Below are 24,982 nucleotides of genomic sequence, written 5' to 3'. Positions count from 1 at the left end.
CCTCCCCATGGTCCCTGGTCAAAAGTATCGCACTAAATAGGGAATATGTTGCCATTTGGGATGCAGCCAGAGAGGGAGGCCTGACCAGGCTTTTGTGACGCCCTATGGCCTTTTCACACAGTCCACCCACATGCCATGCTTTGCCCCAGTGCTAAATGTCACTCTGCCACACACAACAGACAGACAGGGCTCTAGAATGGTGTGACATGGCCTAGTTGGGCTGGTGATGAATGGGCTTGATGTGAGGGAAGTTTATGGAACAGCCTTGTGTTTGTTAGTTTGTGTATGTCCTTTCTGGGCTTCTTCTCGTGTGTTTTTCCATAAACTCTTGCCTTGTTTTTATCTCTGGAACACAACACAATTTCTACTCTCCTGTTTGCAGCTCTTCCTGGCAGTTAGGACTGCATTCATTCTCTTGGAGGTTGTCTCAACTAAAGAACAATATTATTTCATTCAGTCTTGAGGTGGGAGTGTTGTCTTGTTGCTCTTCTTGGAAGGCTTTCTTCTTGGAAGGCTCAGTGCTGGAGCTCCCTTATAGTTTATTGCAAGTCCGATAAGCTATATTTTGATGTTGCTTATGCTGTTATGAATAGGTAGGGGAAGGCTGGATAGTACAAATCACAGTTCATAGCGCCAAACCTGAACTAATTTGAGCGGCTAAGTATCACTGACCGACTGTCATGATTTTTTTTCTTTTTTCTCTCTGTTATATCACAAGCCGAGCCATGTCAATTCTTCCACAGACTTGGTTTTGAGGTCTTTCCAAGCCCTTCCGATGCGTTTGTCTGATCCAAGCTGAAAGTTTGCCACTCTGCACAGACACATGCAGACTCCTGTCTCGCACCCACTGCTATGGCCCAGTGGCTGTGGCTTCCACTGAGGGAGGATTTGTTTTCATCCTGCATGGAACTAGAAGAGCTCGTCTGCAATCCAAATGGCACCCTATTCCCTATAGTGCACTACTTTTGTACAGAGCCCTATGGGATTCCCTATGGGCCCTGGTCAAAAGTAGCACAGTACATAGGGAATAGGCTGATATTTGGGACGCGCGCCTAGGCTGCATCCTGGGCTTGTCTTGCTGCCGTCTGTCTCCAACTTGTATTTTTCAGCGGTGTCTACTTTCCCCTGTAGATCCACCCAACCCATGGCTCCATGGAGTATTATAGAGTATTAAGTCCAACAACAACACTTTTTTGTAAATTCTTGGCTTGTAGATTGATACATGATGAAAACAGTTTTCTAAAATATAACTATTTTGGGTGTACAACAGAGGCGGGCGTATTCACTAGGAACAAAATGGAAGCAAATGGGCCGAAACTGGGAGGGATTACCTGAACTTGTCCAATAGGAAAGGCTGTTTTTTTGTTTTCCATTGCAAAACATTTTACTACGGTATGCACTTATGAATACGACCCATAGTTCACAAGGGTATTTAGGCCTCTGTCCCTCATGCTGCACGTCTCATGGATGTTGCTGTGCTCTGCTCATTCACTAAGGCAAGGCTGTGTGCCTCTCTCCATTAATAAAAGTTGACTCCTCCACCCTTGTCTCACCATATAATGAAGTTATTCTCCCATCGCCACCGCTGCATCCATAAGTCATAAGACGCCTCATGCTCCTCCGATGGGAGAGGAGGGTTCTCTCTCTATTGTAACGTTCTCTTTCCCTCACTCACGCGCTCTCGCTCTCCAGCTTTCCTTCTCTCGCGCTTTCTCTTTTTCTTTCTCTCTACTTTTCTGTCTCTCTCTCTCTCTCTCCCTCCATCTGAAGGCAAGTGTCAGCTTTGGGCCAAGTTGGGCTTAGCGGTGCCACACCCTCCCTCCCTCCTTCCCTCAAGCAAGCAAGCAAACACACACACACATTCCCTAATACACACACTGTCAGAGTGTAGATCATCACAGCAGCTTGGGGTATCCAGTGTTCCACAGGCTTACTATGAGTAGTAGAGACGGGTCATAATAACAAACACTACTGTACAGCCTGCCTGCCTGGCTCAACCAATCAGAAGGCAGAGCTACTTGAACTGAGCTTAACTCACAGCAGCGCAGTGAGAGTGAGAGCAGAGAAAGAGACACCATGCCAAAGTGGATGAGCTTTAAACTTTTCAAGGAGAGCAGTCGCGTAAGTAATAGACCCTAGCTTCTCTACCAAAGTACCTTGGATCTTTTAAAGACCTTTGACGTTTAGAGAAGGTTTTGTGTAGGCTACGGGTCGTTTGTCATTTTCAAAGGAGTCCTGCCAGATGTTGTCAGGCACTTGTCTGCTGTGCAATTTTAAATCATACCAAATGAATTAGTTGAATCTATTGATTTCATGTTTAGCTTGATCTTGATCTTTAAGATTGTAATTCTACTGTCTGAATCACACGAGAGTCCAAACTGTGCATTACTGGTATGTATAGCTTCTCCACATATTCACCATGATAGAGAAAATGTATATCTCGCCACATAGGCATATCATTCATGGGAATCATATTGGAGTCACATGAAATGTGTTAATGTCAGATGGCTGTAATGTTATGCCGGAGCACTGAGAAGAAGCACATTGCCGTGTTGAAAGGGAGTTCCCTCCCTCATGTCCCAGTAGTAGAGCAGATTAAGGGTTAAACTGTGAGGGCTGGCTGGGCCAGTCGACAAAGGAAGTAGGCTATTAAAATTGCCTCAATGAGACCGTACTTACTGACTCACTGTGCAGTTCTGAACATAGAATTATGGATATTGGCAGCCTAGCAACATGACAAAAAAAAAAACATCCATCTTGGTCAGGAAAAGTTAAATTCTAGAAACTGATCAAAATGTTGAATTATAGGATATGTTTGGCTCTGGCTAAAGACATGGTTGCAGAAGGTTAACACTATAGTGGCTTGTCTTGTCTACTGTTTTACTGAGTGTATGCGCAGGCCTGGGTTCAAATACTTAATAAAAGAATTTGAAATACTGTATCTGTGCTTGATTAAGCTTGCCTGTTGCAATGGAACCGATCGAAAAGTCCCAAGTGTAAACCCTGCACACCTGGCACTCCAGTCAGGCTAAAGCAAATGCTTCAGATTTCAAATAGCATTTTAACCCAGGTCTGTGTTCATATAGTATGACTAAGAGAATGAGTATTGAGGCAGTGTTGAGATGAGTATGCAGCAGACGGGTATGTCTTTATGACTGAAACACAAGGAATGCTCGGCTGGCATTCAAAATTAAGTCATACTATGGCCCGCGAGTGATTTTATTTGGCCCTCAAGTTTACTGAGCAAAAATTGACTGTAAAACAGGGATAGGCATCTAGATTCAGCCGCAGGCCGTTGTTTTATTTATTTATTGTATTTTTTTACCCCATTTTTCGCCCCAATTTTGTGATATCAAATTGGTAGTTACAGTCTTGTCCCATCGCTGCAACTTCCGTACGGACTCGGGAGAGGCGAAAAACACGACCCTGCCAAGCCGCACTGCTTCTTGACACACTGCTCGCTTAACCCGGAAGCCAGCCGTACCAATGTGTCGGAGGAAACACCGTCCAACTGGCGACCATGTCAGCATGCATGCGCCCGGCCCACTACAGGAGTCGCTAGAGCGCAATAGGACAAGGACATCCCGGCCGGTCAAACCCTCCCCTAACTCGGATGACGCTGGGCCAATTGTGCGCCCCCTCATGGGTCTCCCGGTCGCAGCCGGCTGCGACACAGCCCGGGATCGAACCAGGATCTGTAGTGGCGCCTCTAGCAATGCGATGCAGTGCCTTAGACCGCTGCGCCACTCGGGAAGCCCCACCGCATGCTGATTTTTGTCAGAGTGGATGGTCGGGGGACCAGAACAACTAAGCCCAAAAAGAGATTGTATTTGAAAATAACAATAATTTCATACCTTGACATACCTTCACAAATGTCTATATTTTGTGGGAATACTTGGGAACAGTAAACTGGGTGATTTGACAGTATTTTTATAACTTCCCAGAATGCACCAGGCGGCCCATTGATTACTCATGGGCAACGTACACAATGGGCGTTAATAAGATTCCAATGGAGTTTCCCCATCTCCTCAAAATAATCTCTTGTTGAATCAACAAATCACACCACATATTTTACTTTCTGCTTTGATCCTATGGGTTCACTCGCAATGGCCGCCAGTCCACCCATTATGCCGTCATTGACTTAAATGGGGATGCCCGTTCTATTCTATTTTATTTCTACGGCAGCACATACAGTGAGGAGAGGAGATTTTTTAATTTATTTTTGCTATTCTAACCGTTATTATGGAGACCGCGTCATCCACAATTCCATGACTGTCACAGCCCTACTCAACGCTACTAAAAAAGCCTTGACCCCCCCCCCCCCCCCCCCCCTCTACTCTAATTGTCTGAAGTTCCAATTCAGTTAAAAGTCTGTCAATTGTACACAATTTGTAGGCTTATGTGTTACATTTGTTCTTCATGGACTCCTAGCCTTGCTTCTGAATCATAATAACAATTAATCAAAACACCCACAAGGAAAAGCAATCTCCATCACAAAGACTATGGCTGGTGGCCATCCTAACCAGGGTTGTATTCATGAGGCAACAAATGGAAGAAAATGGAATAGGGAAGGACTACCTGAACTTGTCCAATACAAAACCCTTCCGTTGCAAAACGTTTTGTGGTGGTGTGTCCTAATGAATACGACCCTGACTGAGCATTATTTGACGTGTGTACCTTCTGAGAGGCTTGACCACATCTCTGGCTGGCCTGGAGATCTCTTAGCAACGGGCCCTGTCTCCCCCCCTTGTCGCGGTGACCTGAGACCTGATACCGTGCAGATGGTGTCGAGGGGAGGTGAGGTCTGCGTCCCAAATGGCATCCTATTCCCTACACAGAGGGGCTCTGGTCAAAAGTAGTGCACTATATAGGGAATAGGGTGCCATTTGGGACAATACATAGATGAGACGACGCTGGCCACATCTGCTGCTTGCTGCAGCTTAGACCTAACAGCTGCTGACATTTCATGGACAAAACTGTGCTGGGGGACAGAGGGCTCATGTCATGTCAGCTCCATTGTACCGTAAAGCCTCCATCCATGTCCCAAATGACACCCTATTCAGTGCACTTCTTTTAACCAGTTCCCTTAGGAAATAGGGTGCTATTTGCATTCAGAAGACCTTGATTTACTTAACTTTTAGTTCTCATTGTCAAAACGTTGCACATGGAAATGTTGAGCATTGCTGTTATGATTATTAATTGTGAATGTTTGCACTGATTCTTATCATACTATAGAGAAGTTGCTTGGCTTGCAATGACCTCCCTTTGAACAATATTGCAGAATACTCCCTGGCACAGTAGTTGATTATCACAGTTTGACTTGCGGAGTGTTTATCTTTCATTCAGCTAATTAACAAATGACAAATGGACATCACTCGCATTGCTGTGATCATTTGGTGGGTTATAATTATTTATCTGTTTCTCCTCTGTCTTCACCCAAACGCCTATGACTAGGTGACATAATTCAAAATGTTGCAGCTCCTTTTAATATAAAGGCCCTTTGATGACGAAACGTTAGTCTCGGATGGGTTCCGCCACAGCCCTGGTAACTCAGACACTTTACAATTTCCTGTTCCTCTTAGTCGGCATGGCTCTGACATCCACGCTATTTAGACCCAGACTGGGTTCTCCCTCACTCACTCCCTCGCTGTCTCCCTCGCTGTCTCCCTCTTCATCTCAACACACTGAGCCAAATGTTGTCCTCAGTGGGTTATTTATGGAGATGGAGTGAACATTTGAAGAGTCCTGTATTTATGCTTTTGACTTGGGTCTCAATGTTTTGGGCTTTTCCAAATGGGCTAATGTCTCAAACAAAAGTTGGTTTTATTTGCCATAAAATGAAGTGGAGTTTAAATATAATGCTTTAACCCCTACCCCTTGGGCCCGTCTCAAATGGCACCCTAATTCCCTCTGTAGTGCACTACTTTTGACCAGCGCTGTATGAGCCCTGGTCAAAAGTAGTGCATGAAATAGGGAATATGGTGCCATGTGGGACTCAGACCTTGTGTTTTGTGACTGTTGAAAACAGAGGGCACACCCTTATTGTTTTGGAAGATTCGTCACTGACACCCACACGATTCTACCGCAGTGTGTTATCCCTGGCTCATAACACGTCGCTATTTTTCCATGTGGCTTTGCAGGAGAGGGATCTTATTAAGGGATCTTATTGTTGTATGCAATCATGAAATTTTTGTTTTTATATAGTCTCTTTTACAATGGCCATGAACAGTCTCACTCAATGTATTTCACATGAATCTGGCCTTGTGTCCTTCTATGTATGCATACTGTGATCCCCCTTAACTGTCCAGGTCCAATCATATTTTATTATGGTCACGACGATAATTAGGCTGAGTTACTGGCAGTTGTTATTCTACTAATTGGACAGAATTAATCATGTTGAGGTCTGTTGTGCTGCTTGCCAGTATAAAACCAACTGATGGTACAAAGCCCACCACAAGACAATTATGGGATGTATTAACGAACAAGTATTTATCACTATAGTAACAAGGGATTCTTCTGCAGGCTGTTTTGTTTTTGTAAAATTAACTCCTTTGGGTACAGTTTCAATGTAAGACACCACTTAATGAGAGGTCAGTTCACTGATGTTCCGTTGGCTTTGGAACACAGGGAGGTTGTTGTTTGATTTAGGAGAGAGGGTGAAACACAGATCCTGCAGCTAGCTGTCTCCTATAAAATATGTTGAGAGAATCTTATAGGCATTATTCACATGTTGTGAAACACTGATCTTGGGTCATTTTGTATTTCCCCCACTAATGGTTAAGGTTAGGATTGGGGGAGAGGAAGCTGATCCTAGATCTGTACCCAGGGGAAACTTCAGGCTGGATCCTGTAAGGACAGACACTGAGGTGGTGCTGTGGCCTGCATGGCCTGCCTGCCTGTTGAGAGTAAACATACATGACATCATGCTGGAGTATTAAGTGAAAGCAGGTAGACAGGAAGAGGAGAGGCCCAGGTTGTCTGAGCCCCACTTGCACTCATGGATTTTACAGCTGGGACCAGAGGACCAACCATGCACCTCGCAGAGTTACCTCTGACCAGATGGCCAACCATGTACGTTGCAGAGTTACCTCTGACCAGATGGCTATCCAGGAGTTACCTCAGAGTTACCTCTGACCAGATGGCCAACCATGTACGTTGCAAAGTTACCTCTGACCAGATGGCCAACCATGTACTTTGCAGAGTTACCTCTGACCAGATGGTCAAGCGTGCACCTCGCAGAGTTACCTCTGCTCTCAGGGCCGATGGAGCAGGGGTAAAGTAAGCCGGTCCGGTACAGCGTCCCAGTAAAACGTGAGCCTATCACAGTAATTAAAACAAAATGCAAAGAAAACTATAGGCAATTGCACCATTGTTTAACATTAGCCTGCTACAGGTCAGCTGCATGAAAATGAACGAATTGACTTGACACTCCAAATTGCATTCTGGTTCGACGAGAACACAAACATTTTGCCAAGTCGGATATAAGTGGCCGAGAACAAGATGCGCGCGTACAGCAGTGGGCCTAATGAGTAGTGGCTAAATGTCTTTACAAGTTTAGGTTTTTGTAACCGATGTCTCTTTCCATTCATCAAATTGCGGGTGCACAGTGCACTGTTTGAATGCTGTAATTATTTTGTGAGTGGACAAACATGTGCGGGTAGCCAACAGGAGCGCTTTTTGAAGTGATTGTTTGACAATCAGATGAAAACATCAAGACTGGTTGTGTTTATGCCACGTTAAAATGTAATACATGATCGAAGGTCCACGGCAAATCTTTACTGGGCCGACAGAGATCATATTAAATTAATAGGGATTCTATATATATATATATGAGACCCATAAACAAATGTAGTAGGTCCCTGGGGAGTAGGGTGAAGTTGCCCCTAGATGTTGATCCTGGGTCAGTTTTGCATTTCCCAACTAATGGTTAAGGTTTGAAACTGATCCTAGATCTCTACCTATGGTCAACTTTAACCCAGAGCTTTCTGTTGACTCTGTGAACTCTGCCCTATTATGCACTGGGTGTGAGCTGTTATGTTGGTAGCGTTCGGACATGACTCATGCCTCTTATCAATTCTGTGGGCATATTAGTCAGCCTGTTGAGCTGAGAGGTGTGTATTAGATTCTGCAGTCAGGCAGATATACCATTGAACTCTGTGGGCCCGTTTCCCGGACACAAATTAAGCCTATTCCTGGACTAAAACCCTGTTTCAATAAAGAATTTCCATTGAGCATGGCAATATTTTTTATTGTTGTTGTTATAGACAATGTAATAGACTAAGCGTTTTGCCCTTGAAAACAGTCTTTGTTTGCCATGTCCATGTAACTTAACTGGGGCTTACAGTGACAATTCTAATAATAGTGAGCTCTTTAATGAAGCACATGTTTCGGCTCAGTGATCCTCAGTGGTCAGAAATGGGAATATGGAAATGGAGGGAGGGGACAATTTAGCGAGTGATGCATAGCCTGATGATGCTTCCAGAAAGCTGTGGGTGGTCTGTCTTGATATACAGTGAGTTCCGAAAGTATTGGGACAGTTACACATTTGTTGTTTTGGCTCTGTACTTGAGCACTTTGAATTTGAAATGATACGAGTGTAGACTGTCAGCTGTAGTTTGAAGGTATTTTCATCCATATCAGGTGAACCGTTTAGAAATTACAGCACTTTTTGTACATAGCCCAGTCCCCTCAGCCCCCCCCCCCCACCACCACCAAAAGTATTGGGACAAATTCACTTGGATATTAAAGTACTAAAAAGTTTAGTATTTGGTCCGTCTATCTTTCTCATTCATCATTATTCACGATTCATTCAGGATTATCCTTAAAATGGTAGTATCCACATTATTTTAGAAGAGTCTAGAATCTATTCTTATTTCCATTAAAAGTGACTTCAAAATAACACTTTTCCATTCATTTCTTTTGGGCACAAAATAATCTGAAACACAACCGAAACGAACAGAATATGCATCCAACAAGTTTGTCGAGCCACAAGTTTGATGTAGTCATTGTGTGCTATGAATATGGGACCAGAGTAGAGCGTCTGAGCAGATGAGGAAGTGTTGAGTTGACTGTAAGTGACAGCCTGAGGATTGATCCTATTTTCATTTCCCAAGGTGCAAGGTGGAAGATTTACTGACTTCCAATTGGCTGCTAGCTTGATGATGATTGTGAAACCAGAGATAATCTTCCTCAGCCAGAGAACATTAATAATCATAGAGGACTAGGGATTTCCTCATAACTGGGAGCATGCAGTCATTTATGACTCTCGTCGATCAAACTGGTATAGTGCTACAACCGTTTCCTCATGTAGAGTTCCCATAGGCTTGCGTCCCAAATGGCACCCTATTCCCTATATAGTGCACTACTTTTGACCCAGAGCTCTATGGGCCCCGGTCAAACTGGGTCGCTATTTTTGAGACTCAGCCATAATCACCAGACGACTATGCCTATATGTGTCCGTTTATTACCACACTTCACTAACATAGTCATATAATACCATCCAGTTGAGTCATTTAGTGGGTGTAAATATGAGCAGGTTGAATCTTGCCTTGGAGGCTGAACTGAGCGATTTCCACTAGATGTGCCAGCTGCAAAGTCAAAATTGACTATATTGTAAACATTTCTGAAAACTAAAATTAGCTTTTTGGTCTTAATTTAAGGTTTTGGTTTAGGCATTAGGGTTAGATTTAAAGTCTGATTTTAAGACTTTGTGGCTGTGCCAGCTAGTGATCACTCTGCAGATCTGCCTCCAGAACAAGATTTGTGACACACACGGCTAACCTGCTAAATATGACGGCATGACTTCTCTTTCTAGGAACTAAGCTGATCTCGGATACTGATAATGAGCTCATGATGAGGTCAACTGTGTTGAACTGATACACTCTCCTACACATTTATTTGGACAGAGAAGCTAAAATATTTAATTGGCGCTATTCTCCAGCATTTTGGATTTGAAATCAATTGTTTTATGAGGTGACAGTACAGAATGTCACCTTTTATTTGAGGTTATTATTATACATATCTGTTTTACCGTTTTATCATAGAAATGAAATCACTTTATGTATCTAGTCCCCCTACTTGAAGGTATAAGTATTTGGACAAATTCACTTATAGTGTATATTGTCAAAGGTGTAGTATTTGGTCCATATTCCTAATATTAAATGACTACATCAAGCTTGTGACTCTACAAATTTGTTGGATGCCTTTTCAATTTGTTTTGGTTGTGTTTCTGCTATGTTGTGCCCAATAGAAATTAATGGTAAATAATGTATTGTATCATTTTGGAGTCACTTTTATTGTAAATAAGAATAGAATATATGTTTCTGAACACTACATTATAGTGGATGCTACCATGATTGCGGATAATCATTAATGAATTGTGAATAATGATGAGTTAGAATGTTATAGGATTAAATATCATACCCACAAAAAATGCTGTTATTGGTAATGGTGAGAGGTTAGCTGTTTTGGGGGCCATGATCTTTGTGCATCTAACTTTCTCACTCATCATTATTCACGATTCACGTTCATAATTATCTGTAATGATTATCATAAGCTGTCCCACCTGTTACCCTATTCCCTGGAAAGCTTACAGCTCAGGTTCCAGTGTAGTTCAAGCAGGTAGCCTAGTGGTTAAAGTGTTGGGCCAGTAACCGAAAGGTTGCTGGATCGAATCCCCGAGCTGACAAGGTGACAAAGGAAAATCTGTCGTTCTGCCCCTGAACAAGGCAGTTAACCCACTGTTCCCCGGTAGACCGTCATTGTAAATAAGAATTTGTTCTTAACTGACTTGCCTAGTTAAATAAAAATGGTAAAAAGCCCTGTGTGGTTATGACAGTGAAGTGTATTCAGATATTAGTTTAATGGAGTGCTATGGGCATATGCATAAAAACAACCTGAGCTGTGAGCTCTTTCCTTTTCTCTGCCATGACAATAGTATTATTTGTGTGAAAGACCCGCCTTGTTTTAAAGACTATATAACTCACTGTTCTCTCTCTCTCTCGCTCTGTCTCTCAGCTCTCCGGGGGCTGTGAGTTGACGGTGGTGCTGCAGGACTTCACAGCAGGTTGTTCCAGCGAGCTCAGCCTCCAGACGGGTCAGACGGTGGAGTTGCTGGAGAGGCCCAGTGACCGCCCCGGCTGGTGTCTGGTGCGGACCACCGACCGTAGCCCCCCTCAGGAGGGCCTGGTGCCCAGCTCGGCCCTCTGTATCTCCCACTCCCGCAGCAGCGTGGAGATGGAGTGCTTCTTCCCCACAGGGAAAGGTAAGGGCATCAACCATTTTACTGTTGAATAAAGAAGGACAAATATACTAGTAGATCTTTTATAGAATGATGATATTTGGTCAACAAAAACAAGAAGGACCAATGGACTGTTGGTAAAAGTACAATGCATTTAATGTGATGCCATGTTCAATAGAACGAAATCTTACGATTTTCTTGGTCCTCCTTGTTTTAAAGAAAATGTGTTACTTTCGTTTATTTGGCAGCATGGTAATGTCACTTCTTTGTATCTCTCATTCAATGTCAGAGCTGTGGAAAGATTTGATATGAATATACTCGCAGCAAATGTTTACCATTGTTTCACCTGCTACAGGCACTGCAGGATTTTTCAGAACTTGGAAGCATTTTGTTTCCAGACAACTCAACATGTCTTAGTCCTGTAGAGGGAGGTGTTGGTTGTCACTAGGATTCGAGGCAAGTTGGCTATTTGACAGCTAGGGGAACATTTTGCCTCTGAAGAGCACTTGACATTTTACCTCGGTACAATATCCGTCTCCACTTACATCACTCAGAAAGGTTTTCGGTATAATGATGGCATTTCTCTCCATAAGTTTTCAGCTCCACATGCTGCTCACACTGTGATTAGTAGCTAATGCCTCCCTGCTTTCCAGGACAAACATAAAAGTGGTTGTTAGAACTTTCATGGAGGCTCTCTCTAGCGTGGTCTAATGTTGTGTATATAGAATTGTAATTCGATTTTGATGTAGTGTTGAAAGGTGGTAGTTTTGACACTTGTCATGTAACTTTAATTTACGTACAGGTATCCATTGTCCTAATGAAACTTTAGAGTTAAATAGAGAGAGCATACCACAGAAGTTTATAGAGTTGAACATAGGGGTCACTGTGTGTCACATTTAGCCCAACAATGAGCACTATTATGCTCTTTCGAACACAGCCCGTCCATAGCAACTTAACAAAGGAGCACAGTGGTTGCCGTAGGGATTTCTTCTAGTTATAAAATTCTATGCTTCGTAAACAACAGGTGTAAGTGAAATGCTTACTTGCTGGTCCTTTTCCAACAATGCAGAGTTAAAGATCTAGAAGTTGCGCTAATGCCAGTTAAGTCTGCTTTTTTTAAACATTTGCAACAGAGCCGGTGTGAAATGACCGAAACAGCCGCCTCAGTGGGTATCTGACGAACGTCTTGTTATTGTCCATAGGACATTCCTTTGTCTCCTGTCCCGAATTTCCTTTGTTTTGCTGATTTTCGACCTAAAAACATCCCTTGTTCCTATTCTGAGATGCTGTGGACAGCCTTGCTTCCTGTGATTCCTTAGAACTACAGGGAAAAAGGACAGTTGTGAAAAGGGATTATTTTTGGAATAGAGTTTATGGTAGTGTTGGTTGATTGAGTAGCACAGTGATACCACAATGCTTAAGATAATACTGTTTGCAGAGCACTGTTAGGTTCTTCATATCCATTACATCCAAGTTAGTAATTTTGCATGTACAGTGCCTTCAGGGATTATTCACGCCCCTTGACATTTTCCACATTTTGTTGCGTTACAGCCTGAATTGAAAATGGATTAGACATATTTATTTTCAAACCCATCTGCACACAATACCCCATCATTTTGGTAATTTGGTATTTTATTAGGATCCCCATTAGCTGTTGCAAAAGCAGCAGCTACTCTTCCTGGGGTTGACATGAAACATGACATAATACAAAACATTAATAGACAAGAACAGCTCAAGGACAGAACTACATCAAACATTTTTTATAGGCACACGTAGCCTACATATCAATACATACACACACGCTATCTAGGTCAAATAGGGGAGAGGCGTTGTGCCGTGAGATGTTGCTTTATCTGTTTTTTGAAACCAGGTTTGCTGTTCATTTGAGCAATTTGAGATGGAACAGAGTTCCATGCAATAATGGCTTTATATAATACTGTACGTTTTCTTGAATTTGTCCTGGATTTGGGGACTGTGAAAAGACCCCTGTTGGCATGTCTGGTGGGGTAGGTATGCGTGTCAGAGCTGTGTGTAAGTAGACTGCAAACAATGAGATTCAACACATTAATGTTTCTTATAAAAAGAAGTGATGCAGTCAGTCTCTCCTCAACTCTTAGCCAAGAGAGACTGGCATGCATAGTATGTATATCAGCCCTCTGATTACAATGAAAAGCAAGACATGCCGCTCTGTTCTAAGTCAACTGCAGCTTAACTAGGTCTTTCCTTGCAGCACTCGACCACACGACTGGACAATAATCAAGATAAGACAAAACTAGAGCCTGCAGGACTTGCTTTTTGGAGTGTGGTGTCAAAAAAAGCAGAGCATCTCTTTATTACATACCTCTCCCCATCTTCACAACCATGGAATCTATATGTATTGACCATGACCGTTTACAATCTAAGGTAACACCAAGTAATTTAGTCTCCTCAACTTGTTCAACAGCCACAGCATTCCTTACCAGATTCAGCTGAGGTCTAGAACTTAGGGAAGGATATGTAAAAAGTACAATGCCCTTAGTTTTAGAGATGTTCAGGACCAGATTATTACTGGCCACCCATTCCAAAACAGACTGCAACTCTTTGTTAAGGGTTTCAGTGACCTTATAGCTGTGGTTGCTGATGCGTATATGGTTGAATCATCAGCATACATGGACACACATGCTTTGTTTAATGCCAGTGGCAGGTCATTGGTAAAAATAGAAAAGAGTAGAGGGCCTAGAGAGCTTCCTTGCGGTACACCACACTTTACATTTTTGACAATAGAGAAGCTTCCATTAAAGAAAACCCATTGAGTTCTATTAGAGGTTGAAAAGCCATAAAACATACAGTTGAAGTCGGAAATGTACATATACCTTAGACAAATATATTTAAACTCAGTTTTTCACAATTCCTGACATTTAAACCAAGTAAAAAGTCCCTGTTTTAGGTCAGTTAAGATCACCACTTTACTTTAAGAATGTGAAATGCCAGAATAATAGTAGAGCGAATGATTTATTTCTGCTTTTATTTCTTTCATCACAAGTTTACATACACTCAATTAGTATTTGGTAGCATTGCCTTTAAATTGTTTAACTTGGGTCAAACGTTTCGGGTAGCCTTCCACAAGCTTCCCACAATAAGTTGGGTGAATTTTGGCCCATTCCTCCTGACAGAGCTGGTGTAACTGAGTCAGGTTTGTAGGTCTCCTTGCGCTCACATGCTTTTTCAGTTCTGCCCACAAATGTTCTATAGGATTGAGGTCAGGGCCTTGGATGGCCACTCCAATACCTTGACTTTGTTGTCCTTAAGCCATTTTTCCACAATTTTGGAAGTATGCTTGGGGTCATTGTCCATTTGGTAGACCTATTTGCAACCAAGCTTTAACTTCCTGTCTGATGTCTTGAGATGTTGCTTCAATATATCCACAATTTTCCATCCTCATGATGCCATTTATTGTGTGAAGTGCAACAGTCCCTCCTGCAGCAAAGCACCCCCACAACATGATGCTGCCACCCCTGTGCTTCAAGGTTGGGATGGTGTTCTTCGGCTTGCAAGCATCCCCCTTTTTCCTCCAAACATAACGGTGGTCATTATTGCCACACAGTTCTATTTTTGTTTCATCAGACCAGAGGACATTTCTCCAAAAAGTACGATCTTTGTCCCCATGTGCAGTTGCAAACCATAGTCTGGCTTTTTTATGGCGGTGTTGGAGCAGTGGCTTCTTCATTGTTAAGCGGCGTTTCAGGTTATGTCAATATAGGACTCGTTTTACTGTGGATATAGATACTTTTGTACCCGTTTCCTCCAGCATCTTCACAAGGTCACTTTTCGCGTTTGGAAATTGTTCCCAAGGATGAACCAGACTTGTGGAGGTCTACAATTGTTTTCTGAGGTCTTGGCTGATTTCTTTTGATTTTCCCATAATGTCAAGCAAAGAGGCACTGAGTTAGAAGCTAGGCCTTGAAATACATCCACAGGTACACCTCCAATTGACTCAAATGATGTCAATTAGCCTATCAGAAGCTTCTAAAGCATGACATCATTTTCTGGAATTTTCCAAGCTGTTTAAAGGCACAGTGAACTTAGTGTATGTTAACTTCTGACTAACTGGAATTGTGATACAGTGAATTGTAAGTGAAATAATCTGTCTGTAAACAATAGTTGGAAAAATGACTTGTGTCATGCAAAAAGTAGATGTCCTAACCATTTTTTCCAACAATTTAGTAAGAGCAGGCAGCAAGCTGATAGGTCTGCTGTTAGAACCAGTAAAGGCTGCTTCACCACTCTTGGGTAGTGGAATGATTTTGGCTTCCCTCCAGGCCTGAGGACAAAGACTATTCTCTAGGCTCAGATTAAAGATATGACAGATAGGAGTGGCTATAGATCCAGCTATCATGCTCAGTAGCTTTCCATCTGTTGTCAATGCCAGGAGGTTTGTCATTATTGATCGATAACAATAATTATTCCACCTCTCCCACACTGACTTTAGAAAATTCAAACTTGCAATGCTTTTACTTCATTTTTCATTTTTTTATGCATGAATGCGATGGCTCGCTGTTTGTTGTTGGCATTTCCTGCCTAAGTTTGCCCACTTTGCCAATGAAGTAATCATTAAAATAATTGGCAACATCAAATGGTTTTGTGATCAATAAGCCATCTGATTCGATGAAAGATGGAGTTCAATTTGTCTTTTCTGCCTGTCATTTTCCATCATTCTTTATATCATTGATCTTAGCTTCATAATACAGTTTCTTGTTCTTTTTGTTGAGTTTAGTCACATCATTTCTCAATTTGCAGTAAGTCAGCCAGTCATATTAGCCACTCCTTTTGCCCCATCTCTTTCAACCATACAGTTTTTCAAATCCTCATCAATCAATGGAGCCTTAACAGTTATAACAGTCAGTTTCTTAACAGGTGCATGTTTATCAATAATCATAAATTCATCAGGTGCTGCATCTGAATGCTCCTTATTAATCACATCAGACCAATAAATACTTTTAACATCATCCACATAAGAGTCACAGCAAAATCTTTTGTATGATCTCTTATACACTATTTTAGGCCCGGCTTTTGGAACTTTGGCTTTCCTGGATGTAGCCACTATATTGTGATCACTGCATCCAAAGTTCTACAGTATTAGTATAAATGTGGATGATCTTGTTCCTGTCGTTTGTAAACACCCTGGTAGGTTAATAACCTGAACCAGATTACAGGCACTGGTTACAGTGAGAAGCTTCCTCTTGAGCGGACAGCTTGATGAAAACCAGTCAATATTCAGGTCCCCAAGAAAGTAAACCTCTGTTTACATCACATACACTATCAAGCATTTCACACATATTTAGATACTGTTAGCACTTGGTGGCCTATAGCAACACCCCAAACGAAAAGACTTTAGATGTGCCAAGTGAACCTGCAACCACAACACTTCAATAACACTTGACATAAGATCTTCTATAGGCATTACAGGGATATGGCTCTGTATATACATATATATACACATATACATATACATACATATACATATACATACATATACATATATACACAGCAACACCTTCCCCATAAGCATTTGTACAACTGACTTTCCCTTTGTCTCTTTTATAGATGTTATATCCTTGTATTGCTACTACTGTATCATCAAAGTGAGTCTCAGAAATTGCTAATATATTAATGTTATCTGATTTCATGAACCTTATTTCTAAGGCTGCATATATTAATATGGTCTATTTTTAGCCCTTTCCTGGGTAGCTTATCAGAGATAGACATAATATGGAAAAGAGCACACAAAGCAAGAGAAAACGATATACGTTCACCAGTCCATTAATCAACTGGTGCGTGTGTGCGCTCTGCAGGGTTGAAGCTATGAACCCATAGGCTTGGCTCTCTCATCCCTTCCAGGCTTCTGGGAGGGAGGGAGGGAGGGAGGGAGGGAGGGAGGGTGGACAATGAGCCTGTCATAGCGGATGTAAGCAATATCCACCCCAAAGTGAGAACATGCTTTTAGAAAATGTTGCCCATTTATTGAAAATAAAGGATTACAGCTTAGAAGGATTACAGCTTCGAGTCCTCTTGGGTATGACGCTATGCGCTTGGCACACCTGTATTTAGGGAGTTTCTCTGCAGATCCTCTCAGCCTCTGTCAGGTTGGATGGGGAGCGTCGCTGCACTGCTATTTTCAGATTTCTCCAGAGATGTTCGATCGGGTTCGAGTCCGGGCTCTGGCTGGGCCACTCAAGGCCATTGAGACTTGTCCCAAATCCACTCCTGCGTTGTCTTGGCTGTGTGCTTAGTGTCGTTGTCTGAAGTCCTGAGCGCTCTGGAGCAGATTTTATTCAAGGATCTCTCTGTACTTTGCTCTGTTCATCTTTCCCTCGATCCTGACGAGTCTCCCAGTCCCTGCTGGAGAAAAACATCTCCATGGCATGATGCTGCCACCACCATAGGGATGGTGCCAGGTTTCCTTCAGACGTGACGCTTGGCATTCAGGCCAAAGCATTCAATCATGGTTTCATCAGACCAGAGAATCTTGTTCCTCATGGTCTGAGAGTCTTTAGGGGCCTTTTGGCAAACTCCAAGTGGGCTGTCATGTGCCTTTTACTGAGGAGTGGATTCCATCTGGCTACTCTACCATAAAAGCCTGATTGGTGGAGTGCTGCAGAGATGGTTGTCCTTCTGGAAGGTTCTCCCATCTCCACAGAGGAACGCTGGAGCTCTGTCACAGTGACCATCAGGTTCTTGGTTACCTCCCTTCATGGTTACCGCCACTGTGTTCTTGGGGACCTTTCAATGCTGCAGACATTTTGGCACCCTTCCCCAGATCTGTGCCTCGACACAATCTTGTCTTGGAGCTCTCCGGCGGTTCCTTCGACCTCATGGCTTGGTTTTTACTTCCGGCTCAGACAAAGATGGCCGCCTCGCTTCGTGTTCCTAGGAAACTATGCAGTATTTTGCTTTTTTATGTGTTATTTCTTAAATTGTTACCCAGGTAATCTTAGGTTTTACTACATACAGTCGGGAGGAACTATTGGATATAAGAGCAACGTCAACTCACCAACATTACGACCAGGAATACGACTTTCCCGAAGCGGATCCTCTGTTTGGCCTACCACCCAGGACAATGGATCGGATCCCAGCCGGCGAACCAAAACAACAGCGCCGCAGAAGGGGCAGACAGAGCGGTCTTCTGGTCAGGCTCCGTAGACGGGCACATCGCGCACCGCTCCCGAGCATACTACTCGCCAATGTCCAGTCAAGGTAGACAAAATTACTTGTTAGATATTACTGCATGGTCGGAACTAGAGGCACAAGCATTTCGCTACACTTGCATTAACACCTGCTAACCATGTGTATGTGACAAATACATTTGATTTGATTTTTGCTCTGACATGCACTGTCAACTGTGGGACCTTATATAGACAGGTGTGTGCCTTTCCAAATCATGTCCAATCAACTAAATTTACCACAGGTGGACTCCAATAAAGTTGTAGAAACATCTCAAGGATGATCCTGAGCTCAATTCTGAGTCTCATAGCAAAGGGTCTGAAACCTTATTTACATAAGTTCTGTTTTTTTAAATATACATTTGCAAAAAAATGTAACCCTTTTCGCTTTGTCATTATGAGGTATTGTGTGTAGATTGATGATTCACAATGCCTGCAAGTATTCAGACCCCTGAGTCAATATTTTGTAGAAGCACCTTTGGCTGCGATTACAGCTTTGAGTTTGCGCTGTTCTGTGAAGGGAGTATTACACAGCGTTGTACGAGATCTTCAGTTCCTTGGCAATTTCTCACATGGAATAGCCTTCATTTCTCAGAACAAGAATAGACTGACTAGTTTCAGAAGAAAGTAATTTTTTTCTGGCCATTTTGAGCCTGTAATCGAACCCATAAATGTTGACGCTCCAGATACTGAACTAGTCTAAAGAAGGCCAGTTTTATTGCTGCTTTAATCAGGACAACATTTTTCAGTTGTGCTAACATAATTGCAAAAGGGTTTTCTAATGATCAATTAGACTTTTCAAATGATAAACTTGGATTAGCTAACACAACGTGCCATTGGAACACAGGAGTGATGGTTGCTGATAATTGACCCTTGTACGCCTATGTAGATATTCCATCAAAAGATCTGCCGTTTCCAGCTACAGTAGACATTTACAACATTAATAATGTCTACACTGTATTTCTGATCAATTTGATGTGATTTTAATGGAAAAATAAAAAACTTAAAAAAAATAGGCTTTTCTTTCAAAAACAGAGACATTTCTAAGTGACCCCAAACTTTTGAACAGTAGTGTATATCTGTTTTTTTCACCACAATAAGGAAGTAAGCAAGATCAATGATAAGGTGTAGTTGTCGTGTCACCAGTGCATGTCATTAATGATCATGTAACTCTGACATTCTCGTCATATTCTCAGGGAAGAATTATCCTAACCCTAATAATGTATAAATATTTAATCCAGATTGTTTTGTTGTTGTTAGTGACAGTTGGTGAGAGCTAGAGTTAGTTACAGCTATTTAGAATAAGTTTGAGTTAAATGAAGACCACCAACGCGAGGCGTCCTGTCTCTGTGTATGTATGCTAGGTTGCTCGCCATGTTCTGTTCAATAAGACACACATTAACTCTCGTTTGTTTCAGGGATCAACTAATTTGCCTATCCACTGCATACTACTGGCTAAGACTTTCCTCAGAGAAGAGTTGGCCTTGTTTTTCCATGGCAGCATGCAAAACTAAGAGCTGTCGTACGGTTGCAGCTATACAATATGGAAATATGCACAGCAAGAAGAAAATACTCCAGTGTGAAATGGGTAATGTAGAGATGCGGTCTTTAAGGGCAGATATTCCGGAGGAGGGGGTTCAGGTGCCTAAGTGTTGATATTTATTTACAGTGTTCAATAGTGATAGCCGGCAAAGATATCCACAAGACAAACGGGTAGACGACAGACTTACTTCTCACACAAAATAAACTGCAATAAGCCTGAAACAGGCTTACCCGGTAGCTTCCATAGCTATTACAGGTTGGGGGTGTGCTTGGCTCAAGCAGCCTCCCCACTTGATTTCTAAAGCAGAACTGAATTGCTCTCCAAAAAGAGCCCATATACAGTTTAAGGAAGTACACTTCCTGGAACATACCAATATGTATGTCAACATCAAACAAATCTGACTAATACACATGTAACTGGCTTTCTCATAATTACCACATGGCATATATTCTGTCTAAAACCTAATTGAACACTTCCATGTACACTTTAAATTAAGCACACGTTAAACAACGTGAATGGTTACATGAATGGAACTGGCAAATGGCAGAAACCCAGTAACGTATTGCGTGCGCAGCCCTGACTCACAACCCAAATGACAGGGACAGACACATGGAGCTCTGACAACGCAGGAAGTATGAACAAAGGAAAGCATTAACAGAATAAAATAAACAGAGTTTTTAGCTTGTGGCTGTTACGATTATTCTGTGCACTGAAACCTTTCACTGTTGAGTAGGCTAGAGACAGGTAATGTACCACATTGTGTGGAACAGATTATACATAACTTCCTCTACATACATACAATGTCCCTACTGAACTGGGCATGAACTATAAACTGGAGCTTACTGCAAAGGTGCAAAATTACAATATAGTCATGTGCAGTATAATTTTTCTAGAAAGAAATGGCAAAATGCATAAGGGAAATAGAAAACACTTTTTAAATATAATGGTAGATTAGACAGTGTGTGTGTGTTCGTCACACACACACACACACACACCTCACCTTATGAAAAGGCAATGCCGGCAAAAGAAATGCCATAGGGGCACAGTCATGTTCCACATTTCAGAAACTGGTCATTCACTGGGTAGCAAAATAGAAGGTCCATGGGTGCCTGACTTTGAAAGTGAGGGTGCAAAAGCTTTTTTTTGGGGGGGGGGGGGGGGGGGGGTGGAGTGCTGTCACCATTATTAAATTGTTTTATGAACTTCTCTCAGCAGCATACATATTTTATGCAAAGAGGGTAGAAATTGCTTATTTGGTCAATATTACTTGCCAAGCAGACAGACCCAGCGCCAGGATAAAGTGACTAAGAGGACAGTTGAAATCACATTAAAAAAAAAGTGGGGTTCTTGCATTGGAATTAAATTGAATTCTGCTTATATCATGCTATACCACAATTATCATAAAGTTCAAATGCTGAGATTGCGAGAGCATCGAGTGCTTTTGAAGTGACCGGTTGGTGTGACATCTGTAGCCCATCTCCACTGTATCAGCACAATGGACAGAGCCCTACACACTAAAAGCAAGGCCTATTTGGCAATGAAAATATAGGCTGGCAAAATAAGTAATTTTGCCATTCCATTAACCCTAGGTTTTTGCTGAAAATGACGCCACTGGCTATAACACCAAGATTTTGATCAAAACCAACCAGCTTGATTGTTTCTTACCTTTTTCAGAATAGTTGCAGCTTTCTTGATGCTCTGTTGAACTTCATGAGTAATCGATCATTACATTCTCACCAAAATCTTCTTGTAAGATCGCCCTGAAATGCCAGTTGGATTAGTTGTGCTTTCCTTGGGTGTAGCATGATTCGTCTGTGCTGACTGAACACGTTTGTCAAAGTGGAAAATGAGTTCTTGCCAGCTGCCTATCATTAACAAGTATTGACACCTCAGTTCCCATAGCACTTCAAACTTGTTTTTCTTTCCACAGTGCAGTGCATTTCAAATGCTACTTGCTTGATGCGTGCCTAGCAAATCCATTGGTTCTGTCAATAGCATGCTTCCAGTTAAAATACCCACCTTGGGTGAAGGCCTTGTCTGCATTATGATTTTAGGCTAACCTGGGCTGGCCCCTCTGTTCTAAAATCGTCAGGAACAGTCGGAGGTGGAGGGGGCTGTGGAGCCATTATCCTGGCGGCGCTTGTGAAAGGGGTGTGTGTTCTGCACGCGTAGTTAGCTGGAGCTCGGCAACGTCATCGCTGCTGGGCTTGGCGGCGACCTCAGTGCTTTGATTTTAATATCCATCGTGGCAGTGGCAGATTAGCTGGTTAGAGCTATATAGGCTAATAACACTAATGCCTTTTGCAGCTAGCAGAGAAGCTAACTAAACTCTAGTGGTGGGGCGTGAGGCAGAGTTGAGTGAAGCAGCTTCAACTGTAAATTGAAGCAGCTTCATACTTATAAATCAAAATCAATTATGACAGGCTGAGACGTTTCACATTATTAATGTAGCCTACCACAGATGAGCAGTGTTCTTTTCAGCTTTTTATGGAAACCCAAGGGAGTCATAGCCTACCTAACCGCCCAGTGGCTTTCAATAGCCCCCCTACACACAAACACGCGCTGTCCATGGTGCTGATACAGCGCAGTGGCGATACAGATTTCGTGGCAACCTGTCACTCAATCATTGCAACTTTTATATAGGGACATAAAACTAAAACTGAGGTGGCACAAGTTTCAATTGAGGAGGCTATGTGCCCTTTTGCCCCCTCATGGATCCGGGCCTGCAGGCAGAGCTGTTTTATCAAAACACAAATATCCTGGTGCATTCAGACACAGCCAGTGGTGTAAAGTACTTAAGTAAAAATACTTTAAAGTACTACACTGAAGAAAAATATAAACTCAACATGTAAAGTGTTGGTCCCATGTTTCATGAGTTGAAATATAAGATCCTAGAAATGTTCCATACGCATAAAAAGCTTATTTCTTTCCAATTTTGTGCACAAATGGGTTTACATCCCTGTTAGTGATCATTTCTACTTTGCCAAATTATCCATCCACCTGACAGGTGTGGCATATCAAGAAGCTGATTAAACAGCATGATTATTACACAGGTGCACCTTATAAAAGGCCACTCTAAAATGTGCAGTTTTGTCACACAACACAATGCCACTGATGTCTCAAGTTGAGGGAGCATTCAATTGGCATGCTGACTGTAGGAATGTCCACCAGAGCTGTTGCCAGAGAACTGAATGAAAATTTCTCTACCATAAGCTGCCTCCATCATTTTAGAGAATTTGGCAGTACGTTCAACCGGCCTCACTACCTCAGACAACGTGTATGGTGTCTTGTGGGCGAGCGGTTTGCTGATGTCAACGTTGTGAACAGAGTGCCCAATGGTGGTGGTGGGCTTATGGTATGGGGAGGCATAAGCGACGGAAAACAAACACGAATGCATTTTATCGATAGCAATTTGAATGCACAGAGATACCATGACAAGATCCTAAGGCCCATTGTCGTGCCATTCATCCGCTGCCATCACCTTATGTAATGCCTGGCCCCATATCGCAAGTAACTGTACACAATTCCTGAAAGTTGAAAATGTACCAGTTCTTCCATGGCCTGCATAATCACCAGACATGTCACCCATTGAGCATGTTTAGGATGCTCTGGTTTGAAGTGTATGACAGCGTGTTCCAGTTCCCGCCGATAACCAGCTACTTCGCACAGCCATTGAAGAGGAGTGGGACAACATTCCACAATCAATAGCCTGATCAACTCTATGCAAATGAGATGTGTCACGCTGCATGAGGCAAATGGTGGTCACACCAGATACTGGCCTTTTTCTGATCTATGCCCCAACCTTTTTTTAAGGTATCCGTGACCAACAAATGCATTTCTGTATTCCCAGTCATGTGAAATCCATAGATTAGATTCAATCTTAGGAATTGTTGAATGTTGCGTTTATTTTTTTGTTCAGTATAATTAAGATGTTTTTTTGGGTATCTGTACTTTACTATTTACATTTCAGACAACTTTTACTTCATTAAGAATGTACTTTTTACTCCATACATTTTCCCTGTCACCCAAAAGTACTCATTACATTTTGAATGCTTAGCAGGACAGGAAAATGGTCCTGCTAAACACAAATGCTTCATTTGTAAATGATGTCTGAGTGTTGGCGTGTGCCCCTGGCTATCCGTACATTTTAAAAACATGAAAAGTGTGCCGTCTGGTTTGCTTAATAAGCTATTTGAAATGATTTATACTTTTACTATAGTATATTTAAAACCAGATACTTTTAGACTTTTACTCCAGTTGTATTTTACTGGGCGACTTTCAGTTTTACTTGAGTCATTTTCTATTTTGCTATCTTTACTTTTACTCAAGTATGACGATTGGGTTCTTTTTCCACCACTGGACACAGTTGTAACAGCAAAGCCGGCCATTGTGCGCTCGCATATGGGGCTCAGCCAGGACTGTTACTTTTGCAACTAAATATAAACATTTTAACAATGTGATTTAACCGATTTGAAGTTGGGAAAATAGATAGCAAAAATGCAGAAGGGTGACAAATGCCTGTAAACAGTTTAGGGATAATTTTTTCCACACAGATTTAATCATGTAATATTAGGCCTACAGATTATTTCTCACCATCTACTTGCGAGTCTGCGAGATACTCATTGACAGACCGCGAGCTAACAGACATGCAGTTTTCTTCCAATGTGCAACCTTTGGTAGTATAGGCTGATGGAAGGCTACTTGGAGTCGACGGTACAGCTAAGCCTACTCAGACATGCCCGTGCTCATCATGGTTCTGAAAGGCAAAGTGAAATGATGCAATGAATTTGTTTGTGGTGAACGCTGCTTAAATAATACATTGCCTTCACAAGGTATTCACACCCCTCAACTTTTTTGTTTTACAGCCTGAATTTAAAATGGATTAAATTGAAATTGTGTGTCACTGGCCTACACACACACACACAACACCCCATAATGTCAAAATGGAATTATGTTTTTTGAATTTTTTACAAATTCATTTTAAATTAAAAGCTAAAATGT

General features: G+C 42.1%; 1 protein-coding gene across 2 annotated transcripts in view; it reads left to right on the top strand.

Annotated features, from left to right (window-relative positions):
* Positions 1-24,982, top strand: part of LOC106581831 (kalirin) — a 292,220-nt gene that overhangs the window by 210,668 nt on the left and 56,570 nt on the right. For both annotated transcript variants that reach the window (XM_014164228.3, XM_014164230.3), the window contains exon 34: positions 11,017-11,263. In XM_014164228.3, the coding sequence (XP_014019703.1) occupies positions 11,017-11,263 (247 nt within the window). The remainder of the gene's footprint in view (positions 1-11,016; positions 11,264-24,982) is intronic.

The sequence above is a fragment of the Salmo salar genome, chromosome 21, assembly GCF_965601325.2.
Source record: "Salmo salar chromosome 21, fSalSal1, whole genome shotgun sequence".
In the NCBI taxonomy this organism is placed as follows: Eukaryota; Metazoa; Chordata; class Actinopteri; order Salmoniformes; family Salmonidae; genus Salmo; species Salmo salar.
The sequence above is the reverse complement of the archived record's forward strand: the minus strand, read 5'-3'. Positions and strand labels throughout refer to the sequence as shown.